This window comes from Papaver somniferum, chromosome 5, assembly GCF_003573695.1.
Source record: "Papaver somniferum cultivar HN1 chromosome 5, ASM357369v1, whole genome shotgun sequence".
Lineage (NCBI taxonomy): Eukaryota > Viridiplantae > Streptophyta > Magnoliopsida > Ranunculales > Papaveraceae > Papaver > Papaver somniferum.
Genome location: NC_039362.1, coordinates 24143179 through 24165261, shown reverse-complemented (window position 1 = coordinate 24165261; position 22083 = coordinate 24143179). Strand labels below are relative to the sequence as shown.

The window sequence follows — 22083 nt, the reverse complement described above, 5'->3', positions numbered from 1 at the left end:
ATATAGTAGATATTCAGTATCTACTACTACTTAGTAGTGGGATCCACAATAGAAGATGTTTGTGTTAAGCACTTCCTCTATTTAGATAGTGTAAAATCATTATCCTGGTGGTGAAAATCTAATAGCACTTCATCTCCCTTTCTGCTTAATACTACTAATATCTCATATAAACAGTCTTCTTAATTCTTTGACAGATACATAATTTATATTGTTTTACACATATACTGTTTTCTTGTTTCTTGTCCTTTTCAAAAGTCCTCGAGTTGTCCATATAATAGTCTTCCTCATCAAAAACAAGCCCTAAATCTCAATTAAAGTAATTGATTCATCCACATCTCGATGAATTTATCTCTTATTTACTAAAAACTCTGTAATAGCATTTAGTTTATCCCTAACCATGAAAATCGAATCAGATATATCAGCATTGAACACTTGTTGAATATGAGGCTGAATCTGATGTCTCATCTCTGTTACTTGAACACTTGTTGAATATGAGGCTGAATCTGATGTCGTTCTTGTTGGCTGTCTCTCTCTTGGATAAGATTCAGAACTGAAAAAGCACAATATAACAGCTTTAGACAGTGAAACAAAAATTGTTCTTCGGTTTCAAACATAAAACTTCAATGCTAAATTAGCTAAATGTGCTTGCTACTTCCCAAGTTCTTGTTCATTGTTAGTAAACTAACTAATTTGGTTGAAAATCTATATTAAACCTATTCAACTGTTACTAGTCCACTTCTAAAGGGCCAAACGGATTAAACCACCCAATTAGCTCAGATAACTGGTTCACCTAGGTTACCAATAACCACAATTGTGCACCCTCATCTGCAGAGAGTGCAAATCACACATCACCTCACCGTGTAATTTCATTTCACTCTTCCAAATTCCAATCAGGCTAGCTGTGAGTCAAAACTCAAAACCAATTTGACTCAGTGAAGCTGACAACTACGATATTTAGGTGAACTCAGATTCATATCAACGCAATCTAGTATACTCTACCAATATAATCCTAAACAAGCAAAATAACATATTCTGTGACTGAGTTGACTCAGTTCTTGACCGATTTAACGATCTCATAAATCCTAGATAGTTATGTAAGAACAACAACAGCAGCTTATTCTTCTTCTTTGTTCCATTTTTTGTTAATCTAAAGCTTAAGCTCAAAAATGATGACAATGATAAATGAGAATCTAGCAAGAAAGAAAAGAGAAATAAGTAAAAAGACATATGAACACTTGCTCTCCCATTGCTGAATTTATGAAGTTTCTTCTTTGATTGATTTATGAAGCCCCAAACCTTGAATGTATGAGCTGAACTGAGCTAAAACAGAATCACTAGCTTGTTTGATTGGTAGAGTTTCTGGGGGGATTTGGGGAGGGGAATGGGAATACGTCAGGAAAAGGTGTAGGAGATTCTTTAAATGAGGAAAGTAGATAGAGTAGTGGAAACAGGTCGGTTGTACTAAATTACTATTAATCACCTCTTTTATGCTAAATTACTATTAATCACCTCTTTTATGCTACAGGGTAACGTGGTTTATTGCTGGAATATGTTTGCTGCTGCTGCTTCCAGATTTCAGCTACACGAACTGACGAAAGTGAAGTAAACAAACATTCTTCACAGCAACAGAGACTGACCATGAAGAAAAAAATTCTTAAAATGGTGAAGAAGTTTAAAGATCATGATTCACGAACCCTATCAGGGTTATAAGAAACCAAAATGAACAATTTGCAAATATAAGTCAACGTTAAGCCTGAATTCATCAATGAAAAAGTTCAGAAGCTAAAAATCATAAATGAAATGTGCATGTACAGACCTGAAGCAGATTTCTCTGCCGGGGGTATCAGAATCCAAAACAGCAAAGTGTCGTCCTTCATACTTGGTTCACAAGGTGAATCCAGTCGCCTCTTCCTAAAGCAGCTCACCAAAGTTACCTATTTCACATTCAATAACTTCAGCACTTCACCATCCACATCCACATCCAATCCACATCCAATACTAGCATCCCATCCCTCCACTACCATCAGAACCTCGTCTAAACAATTCATCCACGAACTGTGTAAAACACTTCAGTTCAATTTTCTAGTTCTTCAGATTCAACATTTGAGATTCAACTGCGTTCTCATATTTGGACAAATCCCCTGGTAGGAATTCAAAAATATCAGTTATGTGAATCATAGTTACACAAGAATTGATATTTATAACTTCCAAATTTCAATTTTGATTCAATCATTCAACAAAATGTATCTTCGCATAACACGGAAATGATTCTTTTTCTTCCTTCGCCAAGACGATCCACATTTTATCATAACGAAGGCGTCATCTTCAAGGAGGCAAAAAGTAAAGCCCAAAACACGGAATCTTTCTCCAACTGAGGGGTAAAATTGTGAGTACCAGTTCTGAAAAAAATACCTTACTCAATATCATCTGGGCAACAAATAGGGGGTTGTTGGTTTTTGTAATTGTTCTGGAGCAGGAGTATCCATAGGAGGAGCAGATGTACCTTCCTCCAGACACATTTTAAAAACAAGGGTGACGACCCATATGTGGTGCTTTTTTTTTTTCTGATTCTTCTGAAGCAGGAGTATCTGCAGATGAAGCAGATGTACCAACATCTGCATTTGATGCTCTTAAAGGTTCGATAACTAAAGCACTGGATGAAGCCTCAATTCTCTTTTGATTCTTTTTGCTCCACTAGTTCTTATTATATTGACAAGAATGAGAAGGACCTATCTGCGTCATTGGTTCTTCTGAACCAGGCACTATATCTACATGAGACCTAATAGCTTTCTTCGTGTATAGAACTTGACACCGAGCCCCTTTTTTTCATGCTGGTTTTCATTGTAAACCGCCACTGCAGAATCCTCAACATAACCGTTTTCTCTATTTTGCAGATTTTGTTCGGAATCAACTTGTAGTGTTCCTTCCTGTGAGCATTGGTAATCCCGTGGCTTATCATCCAACAACCACTTCTTAGCAATGCATGGCTCACCGACTTGCCAATCCCGTGGCTTGCCGTCTTGCAGAGTTGTCGTCTGTGAATATAGACATGAGAATAAGAAACCCTTGTAAGTCGTAAAAATAAAAATAATATGCATAAATAAAGTAATAATTTACTTTCCATTAGAGAGAGAAAGCATACCACATCGAGTGAACGAGCTGTCACAACTAAGTTGGAAACATTTTCCACGGCAACTCTGAGAAAAGAAAATTTGTAAAGTGCACTGGCATTAGATTTAACTAGGTCCGAACATGAAACTTCCTATATTGACAAAGAACCAATAATATGTAAAGGGAACTTCAGGCACATGATAACCTAGTTCCATATGGTATGAGATAATAACACAATCCACAGGGATGCAGATCTGAATCCACCGGGATAATTTGAGTTCCTTCCACTCCTAATATGTGTAGATAAAAATCATGCCTTTGATTGGTTATTGATTATTGGTTACACATAACGTGTGCTATGATGAAACAATCAACATAAAGATAATAAGAGCGATGAAATTACCCATAAAAGAAACCAAAAGTTCTAAGACTTGATCACTATCACAACATCAACTTGTTTGTGTACTACTAAAAGATGCAACTGACGAGATGAGAAGCGGAGTATGAAAGAACACCTCACCCACCTCCTCCTGTGCTTCGAGGGTGACAAATCTGGGCCAGCACCATAACATTACACCACAACATCTAATATGATCTACTTCATCTTATCTTACCCTTACTGCATTCCCAGTAAGTTTCTCACCTCTGACCATCCATCCATGTTTGTAATATAATTCGGAATTAACTGGAGTCCTTCCTACTATACATGTATTCCTAACTTACATATTACAGTTTAAATTCAGCTTCTACAAAAAGTAAATTAGCAGGAGGGATGAGTATCAAAAGCGTACTCTGGTTGTTGCTCTGGAACATGCCTCCATTCAGCTCGTTCTGCGTGAATGACTGCAGGAGTAATGGTGTGCCTGTTCACATTGACATTCTTTTTCTCTTGTTTAAACCTCAATATAAGTTTAGGCCGGTTCCCTGGGAAATTTGCAGAAATTTGTTATTGAATAATACAAGTACACAACTAAACCTGTCTTCATATGAGAATTACTCTGTTGAAAGGGAAGAAATTGCACCTCTTAGTTCTTCTGTTATTGGTTTTACACACTGTGGTGGTGGTTGTGCAAATTCTTTTGCAGCAGGACTATCTACAAAAGTAGATCTACGAACTAATTGTTGCACATTTGCATTTGATCCTCTAAGTGCTTCTGTAGAAATTAGTTATTCTATATTATTTCCATGTCCCAGAGCAGAAATAGCAGTATATAAATCTGACTTCAGATGAAAATTATTATCTTTGTTGATAGGGGAAAATTTTACGCACCTCTCGAAACTTCATTTATAGGTTTTGCAGCTGACAACGAACACAGAACTTTCTGACACATTCTAGTGTCCTGAAATTCCAGGAAAGTGTAACGCAGCAACTCTAATCTCTCAGAAATTGACAACACCGAGAAACCGAAGGATGTCGTCCACGTGCGTAGCACTTGAGGCATAGCAGGTAAAACCACCCTCTCCACTTCTAATTCTCTAAGCTTCTGAAAAAAGACAAGATAGAAAGAAAAGGCATTGTCTCTTAAATGATGGATATTAAAAGGAAAATTCCAGGACGAGAAGATAACTCTCTAATATGAATCACCGCAAAAATCACTGATTGCGACCAAGATCAGAGTGAAAACATTGCAGTTTAATATACTTAGAAATGACTTCCATCAGTAACTACTACCACTTTGGTTACCAAAGCAGACCCCGAGTCAGGCAAAGCTCTAGTAAAAAGATATCCCCGTGTAATTTTTTGACACTTAATATTACATGAAGCTAAATTCTATCATTAGTTCCACTAGAACATCTATAATGGGTCTAGTGAATGCCTTTTCTATAAATTAAGAGAAGGAATAGAATAAAGAAAACAAATTACCTCTTCTAAAACATTAATTAGAATGCGGCACATCCCTTGTTTACGATATTGAGCACGTGTACAAACAAGTGGTATTTCTGCAACCTTTTCGTCATGTATCCTAGAAATGATTTATGAACTTAACGAATCAGATTGGACTAGTACAGCAGTTAATTCACCTAAATTATGCTAAAATAACATACCTGACTGCCGCGACAGAGATGACCTCGTCCTCTCTCTCCAAGAGCACAGTATAAAATCCCTGAAAGTCCAATCGGTTCAGATCTGACCTGGATGAAGATTGTGATAAACCAGTAAGGCAATGATACAGGAGTCAAAAATCTAATAACAGGAAATGGAAAAAAAAAACAGCACTTCACAGAGAAAAAGAAAGATGGAATCACTTGCTTTCTTATCAATTTCAATAATAACTAGTCTGGATAGAATAAAATATAATGAAAAATGAAAAAAGAGAAAATGATGCCTTACGGTTTGCTGAAGAGAACATCTTCAATCAGATCTCTATTCATATATGGTTCTTTAATGGACTCGAAACACTCATGCATAACACACAGTGCAACATGAAGCTTGCTCTGACATTCCGTCACAGTCTCAATGTCAGACGGAGCAAAAGGGTGACGAGCATCATTTTTGTGTTTCAGGATAGTCCATGATAAATCTTCCTTTTCAATTGGAATAGATTTTCTCAAAATTTTGTGGAGACTTGTAAATGTCTGCTTAAGAATAGTAAAAATAACAAAGTAAATAATGTATACAATCAAACTATCCAAACTAAAAAAAACAGATATTATGAAGATAATAACGCAAAATCAGAAGAAACATGTTGATTCCGAAACATCCTTGATGCGGACTTAACTAACAACTCTTGCTTTCTAAATTGGATATTTCACCCAGTTTCTTGATAGTACCATGTTACTGTGGTCACTTCCATAAAAGAATCTTGACCCAAGTTTACAAGCAGTCACTTCCAAGAACAAACTAATAGTTTGGGTCAAATGTTCAAATGTGCTCTCTCCAATTTCTACATAAACTGGAATTGTCTTTTCTTTGTGGCATGCTTCAATAAACTGGTGAAACTCGTTTAAAAAGACGTAACAATGTTTTCCATCATGAAATGAACAACCAGCACAAAAGATTTTTAAGAGCAATGTAGTGGAGTGTGTACCTTTTCACATCTAATACTGCAAAACCATTTACTGTTTGAGTTGTTATGGTCCAGCATACTTGATCTTCTTTTTCTAATGCACTCTTCATGATCTACAAATATTGTAAATGTAAATTAGTATAATACTCAAAACTTTAACAGGCAATAAAGTTCATGCGCCTTTGGCTAACTAAAAAGAATCCAACCTACATTCATGATTGCATTGATCACAGCGTAGAATTTTCTTTTCAGCAGGGTGTTCTCCAGAGTCACTGTCAAGCTCACTCTGCCGGCCACATATTCCACATCCACAAGATGGGCAAAACCATTTTCCATCAGGGAAATCCTAAACAGCATCAACACTTTTTAAATTAAATCCTAAAGCTCAAAATATCCGATACTAATAGTATACGAACATACCAAAACTAATTTTTGATGTAGATAATCAAATACGAAAATGTACCTCCAATCCAAGGCAGTTTAAGTGAAATGAGGCTGGGCATTGATCACATAGCAACAACGGACCTCCGTGGTGACAAACTGTGCATATATAATCATTCCTTTTGTACACCAGATCTCTTTTTTGAGCAAATATCATTGGGCTCTTCTCCTGCAGCTGTTTCTGGCAGTCTAACAGAGATCTTCCATCTTGCAAGTATATCTTGGCAGATGGCGGGAAATAACAGCTACCAACATGGAGTCCAAACTTATACAGACTAAAAACCTCTTGGCAACAATTGCACTTAATTTCATTCTGGTTTATCTTCCCTTGTCCAATTATAGAATCATCTTTTGCACTCAAGTAACGTACTTTTGCCCTTGGCAGAACCACATTATTTTCTATCAACCAAGAGAGAATAGTTCGAGGGCTGTGATGTGCAGAACTCGATACGACAACATGTCGTGCCTTTTTGCTTGAACGTGGGACGAGGGTTTTAAGCTCACTATTTGGTTGAACATTTGATTTGTCCCGAATAATAGGTGTTCGACGACTTTCAGGTGTATTTGAAAAAAGTAATTCGTGTTCCAGACAAAGTGGAGGAGAAACTGAGTCTTGATCTTTTCCATGGATCCTCGACAAAGGAACCTGCTGACGAAGACAGGAACTCGTGGCCTTTTCGCACTTACGATGTATGGAATACAAGGGTGTCCCATCCTTAGGTGCTGTATAAAGTGATTCTGGTTCCAGATAAGGCGGTGGAGGAGGGCAGTCTTCACCTTTTATACAGATACTCGTTGAAGGGACCTGCCGACGAAGACCGGCACTCATGGCTTCCTGGCATGCACGACGGAAAGAAAACAAGGGCTCCCCACCCTTAGGTGGTGTATAACAAAATATAACCCCTTTCTCACCGGTTTTCCTATATTCAATCCTCCAACCCAAATAAGAAAGATGCATCCTACATTTTAACCGTAAGTCGCCGCTCTCTTTATTTGATCCTCCACGTGCCTTTAAATATTGCACTAATGCTTCAGGGAAACATTTCGCTCCAGGAAGTAAATCTGGGCCCAGTGGTAACCATCTGGGCCCTTTTGAATCTGAACCTGTAGGGGCCTGTATTCTTTTCTTTCTCAACCCCATACCTCTAGCCTTACTGCTCGGCTCTTTATAAATAAGGTCATCATCACCGTCGCCATCACTCAAAGAACCATATAAAGTATCTTCAGGAGCAGTTCCAACACCTCGAACGTTATCTTCTCCATAGGCAGTATAGCGAGTGCGAACAACAACCTCGTCAGAATCCACAGCAATACCTCTTGCTTTCTGAGCATCATCAACATCCATTTCATCATCACAAGAAGACCAACGATTCGTTATGGACTCCTCTACTAGATCACTTGAAAGAATACGAATCGAGTCACTGCTTTTTACTTTGTTCCTCTTGTACGAAATTGGACCATCTTCATCTTCCTCACTCAATTTCTCAACAAATATAGACGGTAATGCAAACTGAGTCCCTTCTTCACGGTCGTCTTTTGAAACACCCTCCTCCTCACTGCTTTTTAAGAATTTAGACATAATAGGGTTCCTTTTCCTACTCCTCATCGATTTCTTTGGCTCATCATTAACTGAATGATTACCAACTTTCTCAGAGATAAGTCTATACACAATCTCAGCAGATATATCCAAATACTGAGAAACAGTCTCAACAACCAAATCAACCCACATTGACTTGTCATTACAAGTCCACTCCTTGATACTATTCATGAACTCTTCTTTTTGACTTAGACAGTGCCAGATCTGCTTAGCTGAATGGACAATAGTTGGAAATTCCTCAATCAATTCAAGGAACTTCCAATTCCCTCTAACAGTCCAACATTCCTCAACTTCGTCCCAATCCTGAGTTAATCTTAACTCATCAGTTTTCATCATTTGTTGACCACCAAAATCAGGAAAGAATACTAATTGGTCCAAGAACATATGTTTGTCATCAAATATTACACCTTCCCACCATGCATCCTCCATGAAAGCATCAACACAAAGTCCGTAATTTAGTCTACTAGCTTTGATTTTACAAGGAGGAGGAATTGGTCTAATAATACCACGATAACTAAGACTTCTCCGTAATAAGATTCCTTCGAATAATGGAGAAACCTGAACCGTTTCCTTGAGATTTTCTAAGCCCTTATCATCTAAGTAATGATCATACTCGACAACACGGCAGAGATGCCAACATGCAACAACTGTTCCACAATGCCATGAACCAGCAAACCCTTCTTCAACACTTCTAACCTACAAAAAAGAAACAGAAAACCTCCACATTATAAATTATCCGTGCCTTGAATTCTATGCAACTCAATTGTAAATTTCATAATTAAATGAATGACCACCGTACAGCTATACTAACACGTACAACCCAAAGGAATAAGAAAAGAAACTGCACTTTAACATCAATACAACACTGATACCAAAGCTGTCCACAGGATTTGTTAATCCTATTCACAAAATGGAAGCCACCATTCTCTTGGCATCCATTTAGAACAAATATGTAAACTAGGATTAGAGCAGAGCATCGAAAGAAGTGAACTCAAGACCTGGTGGGAATCACACAAGCATACCAAAACTAAATGCCAATTCGATATTCATTGCAGGAACAACATTATATGATCAGCTCCAACATGCAAATACTACTACTACTAAATTAAACACATTTCAAAAGAATGGCAACCAATCAAGTCCCAGAACAATATACACCATCAGTGTAAGGTTTATACAACTGCGATTTTGAAATCTCAATCTCGGAGTTAACAATTTACAGTCACTTACCAAGTCATCAATTTTAGGGTTTAATACCCACTAATCAGAATTGGTACCACTATTCTGTACTTAAAAAGGTAATTCCTTCGTAGCGATTTCGTGATGGTGGTACTAGTGACTGGTGGCGGTATACATTTCCACTACTACCACTGCATTCACCCTTAACAAAAGCATCACCGCAGAATAATCAGTGCCCTAAAGAGCCTAAAACACACTGATTCTGTTGGTGGTGATGGCAGTGGTGCTAACAAATTGTTACCTAGAAAATGCACACTCGAATCACCACCACTACACCCTTAACCCTAACCGCCACAAATCCAAAAAAAAAACCGGATGCCCTAGAAAAAGCCGGAAAAAAGGAAGCCCTAGAAAATGTAGGTTACCTCAACTCTAGATCCGGCTATAAGCTTTTTATTACTTCGATATGGAACATCTTCGTTTTTAATCTGTTCTCTCTTCCGTTTCTTCTTTGTAGTTGCCGCCATTAAAACTGACACCCGGAATGCAGCTTAAGCAGAGGTGTGCGCAGATTAGTTAGGGATGGGCAGATTTTTAGAGAAAAGGAGAGAAACTAGGAATAGGAAAATGGAGAGACGGAGGGAGGGACATATCGTTCGTTATACTCGACGATCTGAATTTACCTTGGAGAATGGACCGTGTTTTTCAGTCTTTATTAACAGGCGGTTTGCGTTGTTGGGGAACCATTTATGGTTGGACAGTGGACACTAATAGCGAAAACTGAGCCCAGCACCCCAGGAGCATAATCCAACTTGCCGGGTTGTTTCGTAGACCACGCACCTTCGCAAAAATCACATGGTCACCAACTCTCTATCTTAGATGACTGCAAATACGTCGTAAGTTCTTTTAGTTAAAGAGCAAGAAGTCAGTTTGGACGTGGAATTTCACAACGATTTCTAAAAGCAGAAAAATCGACTTTTTGTGAAGCAAAATATCTGGACTTCTGACTTCCATTTTTGGAAAAGCAGAAGTCATAAGCAGCATTGTATACAAACGCGCTATAATTCGAACTTCTCAACAAAAGCTTCACCGATATAGCTGATATTGCGTCAAAAAATTGTAGATCTTCAAGAAGCAATAGTGAGTGGTTGGGTTTTTGCCCAAACTTTCTCTCCACTACAATGTAATTCTTTTCAGTTTAAAATTATTTTACCCATCAAGAAAAAAAATCACATGGTCACTCGCGAGCAATTGAGTAAACTGTTCTAGGAACCATGTTAATAAACTGGTTGTTTTTTTTTTGTTTTTTTTTGCTTTTACAATAAAGACAGTTCAAAAGCTAAACCATAATGTTCAGGTTATAAGAGGTTTCAGTGGATAATCCCAAAAATCTGAGTGCAGAGGCACTTGAATTACGTTAGATTGTACTATTATAAGAGATTATCTGATAACTTGTGGAATATGAGCTCATGTTTGTTAAAAAATGCTAGATGAGGTAGCCTCTTTTGCAAAATGATCATCAGTATCATCATCCATTTTACCTCCTCAAGTAATTGAGGAATTCTTCTTATTCAAATATTTTATTACATTTTTACAGTACCCTTACAATGATAAGTTTGTTAAGGCTTTCTCGCTTTCCCATTAGCAGCTTGTGCTTCAGCCTCTTCCGTCCACAAAACCCGACAATTTCCTCATCTTGTTCATCGGTATCCTAATACATTACGAATAACCATCCCATACCTTGTATTTGTATCATTAGAAATCCACGCACCATGCATATTCATCTTCGAATCACCCAATGGACTAGTCCATTGTCTATTAGGTAAAGGCAACATCGTACTTGGAATAATCAAAGTAACATTATCAGTGTTAACTTTAAAAGAATAGGGTACCAAGTAAACTACCAACTTTTTTGTTTGGCAACCTATATGGAAAAAAACTAATAAAATCACAAGTAGGTCAATCAATGACCCTTGAATAATATTGTATGTGTGATGTTTCTTTTTCTTTTCTACAATCAATATGTATAGACCAAAGGTTCGTGGATCTGATTGTGTAAAGGATTTCTTTGATGATCTCAAAAATCAATATCCAAGATCAATTATGTTTGTATCTCTATTGTACAAGATCTGAGTTACAACAAGTAAGAAACTTGTAGTCTATCTTTCGACACATAAACTCAACAAGAACAAGTCTTTGTTTGATCTCAATTAATAAGGACTTAAACTATCAAGATTGATACATGTACTACTTGTCATGCATATTTATCTTTCGAAATATCACCTAACGGACTAGTCCATTGTCTATTATGTAAAGGCAACATTGTACTTGGAACAATCAAAGTAGCACCATCAGTGTCAACTTGAAAAGGAGAGGGTACCAATTACACCACCAACTTTTTTGTTCGGTAACCTGTATGGACAAAACTTAATACAATCACAAGTAGGTCAAGTAAGGACCCTTAAATAAGACTGTATAAAGAGTTTTTCTCTTTCTCTTCCACAATCAATATGTATGGACTAAAGATCCGTATACCTGATTGTGCAGAGGAGTTCTTGAACGATCTCAAAATTCAATATCCAAGATCAATCTAGTTTGTACCTGAATTGTACAAGATCCAAAATTCTAGCAAGTACGAAACTTGAAATCTATATTTTAAGATATGAGTTCAACAAGAAAAAGTATTGGTTTGATCTTAATTATTAAGGACTTCAACTATCTAGATTGATTCACATACTACTTATGATATTCCTATTATAAAGATAAACAATGTAATGCGAAAAAGTAAAAACTCAAGACACCATAAATTTTGTTAACGAGGAAAATTGCACATACAGAAAAGCCACGGGACGTCGTCCAACTTTGAATACCATATTGTATTAAACCGCTACAGACCCTATCCTACTAGCGGACTTTGAGCTAGAATATAATTGAGACCGAATTATACCTCCAAGCAATTCCGATGCAGTCATGTTTCTTACATCCCTTGAATCTCGCAAAGTTATACGTACTTGATTCCTTTAGATGACGTGATTTATAGCCTAAGAGTTGCTTCAACCTCAGTGAAGAGACTTTTGTTACCTATATGCCTTTAACAGACAAGCCTATTTGATTTCTATTTTAATATGTTTCACTCTAGGTATATAAACCTATATGTAGTAGACAAAGTACGACAAACCTCGCGGATCTGGAACACTTACACTTTGTTAGTGGAAAAGTCTAGATCACTAACCACCTCCCAAGAAAAATCCATACAAACCAAAGAAAAATTTAGATGTCTATCTTGAGGAATCACAAAGTCTGAGACGAATTGAATTTTTATGATTTTTATCCATCTTGTTCCCAATCTAAAGTTCGTGAACTTCAATGACCAGTTCAACAAGATCCGGATACGAAACTATCAGGAAAAAGATAGTCTGGATTCACAGACCCCTAAATGAAGTCTTCAAACTCGTAGCATAAAATACAGTTTTGTAAAGAAACCTAGGTTATAGAGGATGACTCTAGCTTTGCAGCTAGGACACAAAAGTGACATGGATTAAGCAATCACGTTGCAAGTGTCTTTCTATTCATAGATTTTTAAGGCTCCAAATAATTTTGAATTCAAGCCAAGGAATTTCTTGAGATTCAAGCAAACACTTTCTCAGTTTAGATGAAATTCTTATTAGGAGTTCATGTAAGCACGTAAAAAACATGCCTTAAAATTACAAAGAAGAATATGCATTATGGCACGGGTTATGGAATCGTGCACGATGATATTCCATTACGACAAGTATTCCTTAGAACTTCCAAGAATTAGAGGTGTTCAATAACACTCAAGTCCTAGAAGTGTTTATGAAAGTTGTAGCAAAAGCGAACATAGTTATACAGAATAGTTTTGAGACCTTTTACTACTACTAGAACTGACAGGTTTGCAAAACCTTTGGCAGTTCGCGAAGTTAGGTCATGTGGTATGAAAACATACCCCCATCCAAAAACTCGGATATAAAAGGTTCGCAAACTGGGTTTGAAAACCCCTACAGTTCCCACAATTCATATTGACTAGGTAATATATACAAGTATGTGTACCTTGCACATAGCAGTTCTGCTTCTATCATAATTCAATTTGAACATTCTCAACAGCCATAGACAGTATGCAGTTTTGCTTAGGCAAATTCCAAATGATTAACCTGAAACAAAAATATATTGTGAACAATAAATTATTCTAATTAAGATTGTTAAGGATTTATGAAAATTCATTGCTTGAATCATATTCTGGGAGTTTAACCAATACAAGCTTGAACTCAAAATTTCTTTTGTCAAATATTAAATCTACCAAAATCATACGACATAGTCTCATAAGATAGAATGGTATATTTCATGAGTAAATAGGATATGTCAGTTTTCAAAGAATCGTGATTTAGGAAGGGAAGGCATTACGTTGGGGAAGGGATTAGGTGATTCAGCATGGTCATGAGAAAAAATTGAAGTTATCCCTTATATAAATTAAAAGGTTAATTACCAAAATTGGCCCCACTAACTTATTTCCCTCCTTCAAGAGAAATATCAAGCACTTTAAAGCGACAACTAAACAAGCACTAGTGATAGGTATCGTAAAACACCTTCATTTATATCTATAGTTTATGCTTTCTTGCGAGTTTTCTCGTAAATTATGTATCTTATGTGTGAATTTGAGTTTATTAGGTGCAATGGAGTCATTTGGAATGAAAGAAGAAGAAAACACTCAATTAGAACAAAAAGAGCAACATGATCATTTCACGGGCAGCTGATACTTGGAGCCTAGTCGTGGATGGGGGATGACAAGCAAAAAATCCAAGAAGAACACTAAAGGAAGGCATCAGTTTTACTCAGGGCTCTCACCTCCCCTTACCACACAGGGCTACCTTTATTGGTCCTAGGGATATGGTCCCAATACCCTTACCAAGAGAAATATTTCTCTTTACATCCCTAATCATTATATCACCTGAAATTGAGAATGAAAGTAATGGATGTGCAGTCATGGTGTATTCAGACCCAAAAGAAGTTATAAATGAAGGGGTTGTGCTCGATGAAATCAATGAGAAGAAGAAGATGGTGATTCTGTTAAGATTCAAGTCTAAAGAAGAAATGTTGGGTTGCTATTATTGTCGATCGAGAAAGAGAGGAATATTTGAGAAATGAACAGAAGATCCAGAGAAGATCTGCTGCTGTCATGGATTACTAAAGGAATTTGGTTAGTGAAGAAGATGTTGTTGTTGTTGTAAATCGAGAATGAAGGAATCTAAGATGGATCTGAGAAAATATAAAGCTGTTATTGGTTGAAACATTGAAGAACAGATGATACAAAGGGGTTTTGAACTGAGAAGAAATTGGGGGTCCGAAAATGGGTTTATGTTGTGGCAATGGACGGTGCATTGGTGATCTGAACTGAATTGGAAGGAGTGAGATTAAGGCAGTGTTGGTGAATGAGAATGCAGTAGGTACTGATTTGAGCTGGTGATGTTGTATTGCAGTGAGAACTTAAATGGGAAATGCAGACAAGATAAAATGACTAGGCGCAGCTACAGTTGAGCATCTGAGATGTTGCAAGGAATGTGTTACTAGGGTTTTGAGTTCTGATATTGAATGGGTCTTGTGGATGAATTCAGGTGAAGCATTGGTTGGTTGCTATGGAGAATGGCTGGCTAAAGCAGCAGTTGCAGGACATGAAACTGGATTTTGACAAGGTTGCGTCTTGGGAGTTGTTTTTGCTGCTGTGGTATGTGAGCAGCTGGTGCAGGAGATGGGAAATGATCTTAAGTGGTTACTGCTGTTGGTATTGCAGTTCGTTGTTGGCGCAGCCATCATGACTGGATAGAGTAGGTACTGGTGGTAGAGCTGGATGAATTTGCAGCTGCAGGATGATGCTGAGAAGACTAAGATGGGAGTGCAGCTGAACTGCATGTGCAGTAACTGAAGTGATGATGGTCATGGAGAAGACGGAGCTGTAGGTTTGATGGTTGAGCAATGAGGTGAGCTGAATTGCAGGTATATGTGGAACTGGTGGTGATGGCTTGGTGGTTGTAGACATGATGAAGCTGTGTTAAAATCGCAGGTGCAGTGCTTGGGCTGGTGGACTAGAAGGATTTAGTGAGTTGAGATGTCACAGGGAATGAGCTGATGTAATTGAATGGGTTTGAGTCTGAGAACATATGGTGGTGAGCAAGAAGGGTTAAGAGCTCATCCTTGAGCTGAGAAGATATAGGCAAGAGTTTGAGTGATACAAGGAATGGATCTGCCATGGAATTGCGTTATTGAATGGGCATGATTGTGAGTGAAAGAAAGTGTCAGTGAAGGCCTGAGCAGTTTTGAGTTTCTGCAGAAACAGTGCGAAAATGCAGCTAAAATGGCGAGCCGGTGGTACTAGTTCCGGTTGTCGGATTTTGAAACTTGAAGCATGGATCATAATATTTAATTGAATCGTGAAGGGGGTATGAGTCGGATGCAAGAGTTGTCCGCTGGAGATATGAGCCATCGGTCGCGCTTTTTGGTACGTTTTCGCAAGAACAAGGAATGGGTTGAAATGGTTTTCCTTTTGAATGTTTGAACTGAGGAGAAGTAAAGTTGAGCTGCTGGGAGTATGCACTTGCTAGTGACAATTTCCGATGACAAAGCGGCCAGAGACGGTTTTCCGACGACCTGATTCCGGTGATGGTGATCGGAAACCGGCGACGACGTCAGCAATCCGTCGACCCAGTTTTGCACCCAGAATTTCCAGAGGAGATGTTTTAACTCATGGGATCGGTGGACCACGTGGAGATGGGTTTTGAGAAGACTTGACCTACTTTTGGAAAGAGTATCCTTTTGGGAATTGAAGAAACATATAAATAGAAAAATCTTTCTATAAACCTATATATCTCCATTAGGGAGGAGGCTTATACTTTTGTTTCTAGGGTTTCACATGATAGTTCTTCTTTGCTTTCTATGATGATTTCCATAAACACAAGTAGTTGATTTTGTTATTGGTTAAAGATGTAATTGGATTTTGCAACCAAGTTATGATTTTTATGAATTAGTTTTCTCTCAATATTATCGTTTGATTTCTACTGCGTATAATAATTGCATGATTGATGTATTGCAATATGATTGAATGTTTGTTTGGTTGAGTCTAGAATTGATTGAACTCACATCCATATCTATAGCTTATTTAAGGTTCATCATCGAGCGATAACCTTGAATACAAGTAGCATGATATGATTACGGTTTGTAGTGATACACTCTTGTAATCATATGTAGAAATTGACCTTTGTCCGAATTGTCACGCGCAATGTATGACAATTGCATCGATTAGCCTATTTCTTAAACTTAATGATCCTAGGAATTGAACTCAATTATCGCAAGGCGTTAGGTTATTCTTTAGGTAGGATTCACATACGCAGCTCCAATGTGTGTGTTGATGACTTAGGAAATTTACGGAGTATTCTTGCAATAAGGTATTCTTTGGCTTTTGATGATAACGAGATTAAATACGAATTCTAATCATACATTCAAAACTTGTTTTCTAATGAAGATGAAATATTTATCCTTGATTTTCTCATCCTTGATTTGCGTGCTTTATTGTTTTGTTTGCTTTTATTTTACTTTTAGTTTATATAAAAATCAAAAAAACCCCATTGTTTTATATAGGAAACCATAACATATTAACAACCTAGTCCCCTCTGTGGGAACGATCCTTTCTTACCCTTGCTATATTATTTATTTTGAGTTGTGAGAAAGTAATTTATTTTTGACGCATACGACAACGATCAAATTTTGGCGCCACTGCCGGGGAGGCAGCGGTTGTCATTTGTTTTTGGTTTCTTATTTTTGTTTTTAGTATTGTTTTTTTATTTTGTTTTTTTTTTATTTTCTGGTTTTTAACCTTGTTTTGAGAACTCTTGTTTCAGGTACCAATTACTATGCACGGAGCATATTGGAACAATGGGTACGGTTATCAACTTCAACAACATTATGACAACTATCACCCTTGCGGGGAATACAATCAAAATTAATCCTTTGGTTATTCCACGTACACTTTGAGTTATTCTCATACATACCAACCTTCTTATGGTAGGTATGTAAGTGAGCAACCACAAGGAGGGGAGACTAGTTGTACTCCTATTCATATTTCTTCGAGTTTGGTAGATGAGATGCAACAATTTATGGTCAGCATGGAGGCAGTTTGTAGACAAGCAAGCATGGAGCCAATTTCGTCGACCGAATATGATAATAGTATGTTTGGCCCAATTTATGATCGTAGTTATGATCATTCACCCATTCAAAGGGAAGATAATTGGCCTAGCAATACTGAAGTAAGTGATTCTACTTTTTCCTTGTCGAACGAGCTTTTCCAACAAATGAACACTATTTTCAAAATTTGGATGGATCACTCCAAGAGCTTAAAAAAGGTGTTTCCATTTTAAGACAAGGCATTGAAGAATACAAAGAGGACATGCAAAATTCTGCGAAAGACCAATCTTTCGGAAGTGGTAGCCAATCTTATGTTGACTATGATAGTGACGATGACTATGCAAATACATCGCTTGAACCAATTTATGGTGACATCCCCGAGGAGTGTACAATGGAGTCTTTTTGCGATCAAGGTGAAGATGAAAAGGAATATGATGACACTAGTGTAGCTTACTCGAGCATTGATCTTTATAACGATCAAAAACCTATTCAAAAGGTAGAGCTTGAGGATGATGCAATGAGTGTTCTAAAAAAGTTCCTTATGGTGAGACTTGAATCCGCAGTGGAGTATGTACCTTGCAACAAAGAGGAGTATGTTGAGAATGAAACCGTTATGACCAATATTGTGGAAGACCCAATTAAGCTTGCAAAGAATTGTAATGAATATGTTTATGCCGAGATTTTGGTTAAGGCAGAAACGGATGAAGAATGGTTGAAAAGTTTGATAGAGGACCATGATATACAAGAGGTGAATAATTCACTTGAGTTTTTCAAGGATGAAGAGGATTCCATGATACAAGATATTGTGCGAGGTTTGTCTAACCCTTTGCATATTGATTATTCTCCTTTACCTCTTATTGGTTTGAATGTATGTGTTTCGAGAATATTGTTGAATGACTTTGTTTCTCGATTTCCGCCATTAGAGATACTTGATTCTCAAACTATGCAGGTTTTGGAACAAGAAACCGTGGAAGTACCCGACTTTTATATTCTTTATACACTTCCAAGTGTGGACAAGAATAAGTGTGGGGGAAACTTTTATTGGTTGATAGCTTCACTTATGCTTTGTATTACTAATATTTGTGTGAATCTAGTGTTTGCAAAATAGGTGCTATGGGTGGATCCCCAACTTTTCCGATTATTGGTGTATGCAGAATTCGTCTTGCAAGTCGGGCTGGCGACTTTAAACCAAGCGCTAAATGGGAGGCAACCCACTGGTTTTGTGTATCTATCTCTATATTTTTATTTTTCAAGTATTTTATCTTTATTTTCTTATTTTGGACATTTGCATATCGAAACTCCACTTTTTAGAGATTTTTGAATAATTTAGAATAAACACTACCCTTTCTAAGTAAATGGAATTTTTTCTTGACGATGAGGTATATATATATTGGCTGAGTTGAGATTAGATGCCAACTAAATAGCTTGTTTAGTGTTTATCCTCTATTGTTCAGAAATAGCTATGAGTTGGAGTATGAGTTTTTATTATGCATTTTATTTTCTTATTGTGTATTTATATCATGTTATGCATTTCCCACCTTGACTTTCTTTGGACGATTCAATTTACATTGAGGACAATGTAAAGTTTGAGTGTGGGGGAGTGTTCTCATATAGAGTTTTTAGCCTTATTAGTTTTGCCTTGTGTTTTTAAGAAAAAAAAAGTAGAAAAACTAAAAAGATGATAAACTCCTAAGTCTAGAAACTTGTGCCTTACACTAATGGAAACATCGTGGTTGTAGGAGTTGAGGAACCCATTAGTAGAGTCTATTCATATGAAAACGAACAAAATATAAAATAACATGTTAGTTGTCACCATATATCGGAGTCGTCACCATATCACGTTCTATTTTTATTTTTCCATATTTATCTATTGTTTCTCTAAGTGATTTGGTGGGGGCACCATCATCGAATTATTATCACTGCTAGGATGAAATAGAGTGATTGAGTTACTAAAAAAAAAAAAAAAAGAGACCGACCAATTGACCAAAAGGAATAAATTTGACACTTGGATAAAGCAATATGTGTGTGTTCTCCCTGTCTCCGTCGCCTAAGCAAGCATGGAGTGCAAGATCCAAGGGAAATATCATGTAATCTGCTGACAAGAAACATGCGCTTGGATCCACAAGATCCAATCATGATGTCAATGAAAAAAATTGAAAAAAAAAAAAAAAATTGTGTTGAATAAAATCGATTACTGGTTCCCTTGTATATGCCAGTGAATTGATCTAGAATTAAGTTTGTCGACCGCTGGTTCCCTTGTATATTCCAGCTGTGTTGATATTAGTATTTAGACCAGTAGCTCAATCCAATAGGATTTTTAGGTTTGTTTTGGCAGTGACCTTCAGACAGATATAGGAAACACCGTTCACCTTAGTCAACAGTCCGCCACCATCTACTTTCTATATCCATCTTCTTAATCTTTTCATGTGATTGTGGTTGATTAGATTCCGAGTATTGTGGTTGTGTTCAACATTCTGATAAAGCTATATTACTAATTTATGAATGAATTGGATTCGAAAGTGGGTACTTCCTCTTGTAATCATTGATTGTATGCCATCGAATAAAAAATGTTTAGTGCCATAAATTTCTCACAGGTAGCTGGATTTTGGGAATAAAGGTTTTGTAGGTACACCTCTTGTAAACCTTCACGAGACTATAACTCGTCCACTGGGGACACCTAGGGGTTTAAAGGCTTGTTATTCATGCTCAGAGTAACCGTATACTCGGCGACACGGAGTTGTATGTATGTTTTAGAATTGTTTTTTTTAATTTGCTCGAGTACTAGCAAAGTCTAAGTGTGGGGGAATTTGATAGGTGTCGTAAAACACCTTCATTTATATCTATAGTTTATGCTTTCTTTGCGAGTTTTCTCGTAAATTATGTATCTTATGTGTGAATTTGAGTTTATTAGGTGCAATGGAGTCATTTGGAATGAAAGAAGAAGAAATCACTCAATTAGAACAAAAAGAGCAACATGATCATTTCACGGGCAGCTGATACTTGGAGCCTAGCCGTGGATGGGGGAAGACAAGCAAAAAATCCAAGAAGAACACTAAAGGAAGGCATCAGTTTTACTCAGGGCTCTCACCTCCCCTTACCACACAGGGCTACCTTTATTGGTCCTAGGGATATAGTCCCAATAGCCTAACCAAGAAAAATATTTCTCTTTACATCCCTAATCATTATATCACCTGAAATTGAGAATGAAAGTAATGGAGGTGCAGTCATGGTGTATTCAGATCCAAATGAAGTTAGAAATGAAGGGGTTGTGCTCGATGAAATCAATGATAAAAAAAAAGAAGAAGATGGTGATCTGTTAAGATTCAAGTCTGAAGAAGAAATGTTGGGTTGCTGTTATTGTCGATCGAGAAAGAGAGGAAGATTTGAGAAATGAACAGAAGATCCAGAGAAGCTCTGCTGCTGTCATGGATTACTAAGGAATTCGGTCGGTGAAGAAGATGATGTTGTTGGTGTAAATCGAGAATGAAGGAATCTAAGAGGGATCTGAGAAAAGATAAAGCTGTTATTGGTTGAAACATTGAAGAACGGATGATACAAAAGGGGTTTTGAACTGAGAAGGAATTGGGGGTCCGAAAATGGGCTTATGTTGTGGCAATGGTCGGTGCATTGGTGCTCTGAACTGAATTGGAAGGAGTGATCTTAAGTCAGTGTTGGTGAATGAGAATGCAGTTGGTACTGATTTGAGCTGGTGATGTTGTATTGCAGTGAGAACTTAAATGGGAAATGCAGACAAGATAAAATGACTAGGCAGTAATGCTGATGTATTGCAGCTGCAGTTGAGCATCTGAGATGCTGCAAGGAATGTGTTACTAGGGTTTTGAGTTCTGAGATTGAATGGGTCTTGTGGATGAATTCAGGTGAAGCATTGGTTGGTTGCTATGGAGAATGGCTGGCTAAAGCAGCAGTTGCAGGACATGAAACTGTATTTTGACAAGGCTGCGTCTTGGGAGTTGTTCTTTCTGCTGTGGTATGTGAGCAGCTGTTGCAGGAGATGGGAAATGATCTTAAGTGGTTACTGCTATTGGTATTGCACTTCGTTGTTGGCGCAGCCATCATGACTGGATAGAGTAGGTACTGGTGGTAGAGCTGGATGAATTTGCAGCTGCAGGATGATGCTGAGAAGACTAAGATGGGAGTGCAGCTGAACTGCATGTGCAGTGACTGAAGTGATGATGGTCATGGAGAAGACGGAGCTGTAGGTTTGATGGTTGAGCAATGAGGTGAGATGAATTGCAGGTATATGTGGAACTGGTGGTGATGGCTTGGTGGTTGCAGACATGATGAAGCTGTGGTAAAATCGCAGGTGCAGTGCTTGGGCTGGTGGACTGGCAGGATTTAGTGAGTTGAGATGTCACTGGGAATGAGTTGCTGTAATTGAATGGGTTTGAGTCTGAGAACATATGGTGGTGAGCAAGAAGGGTTAAGAGCTCATCCTTGAGCTGAGAAGATATAGGAAAGAGTTTGAGTGATACAAGGAATGGCTCTGCCATGGAATTGCGTTATTGAATGGGCATGATTGTGAGTGAAAGAAAGTGCCAG

The 22083-nt window shown here is 37.6% G+C and overlaps 1 protein-coding gene across 5 annotated transcripts; it reads right to left on the bottom strand.

Annotated features, from left to right (window-relative positions):
* Positions 1-95: 95 nt before the first annotated feature.
* On the bottom strand, positions 96-10032 carry LOC113281179. Of its 5 annotated transcripts, none has more exons than XM_026529843.1 (14): positions 9762-10032; positions 6583-8853; positions 6330-6465; positions 6141-6232; positions 5444-5688; positions 5158-5244; positions 4976-5075; positions 4382-4595; positions 4134-4265; positions 3903-4035; positions 3143-3197; positions 1817-3035; positions 1510-1632; positions 96-550 (listed from the first exon to the last, which is right to left on the bottom strand). In XM_026529843.1, the coding sequence occupies exons 1-12, from the start codon at positions 9861-9863 to the stop codon at positions 2769-2771; spliced, it is 3834 nt and encodes a 1277-aa protein (XP_026385628.1). In that variant the 5' UTR covers positions 9864-10032; the 3' UTR covers positions 96-550; positions 1510-1632; positions 1817-2768. The 5 variants fall into 5 exon arrangements, with proteins under 5 accessions (XP_026385628.1, XP_026385627.1, XP_026385625.1 ...); XM_026529842.1 differs by lacking the exon at positions 1510-1632 and having other exon boundaries at positions 1817-2141; positions 2413-3035; XM_026529844.1 differs by lacking the exon at positions 96-550 and adding an exon at positions 1341-1359.
* Between the last annotated feature and the right edge of the window lie 12051 nt (positions 10033-22083).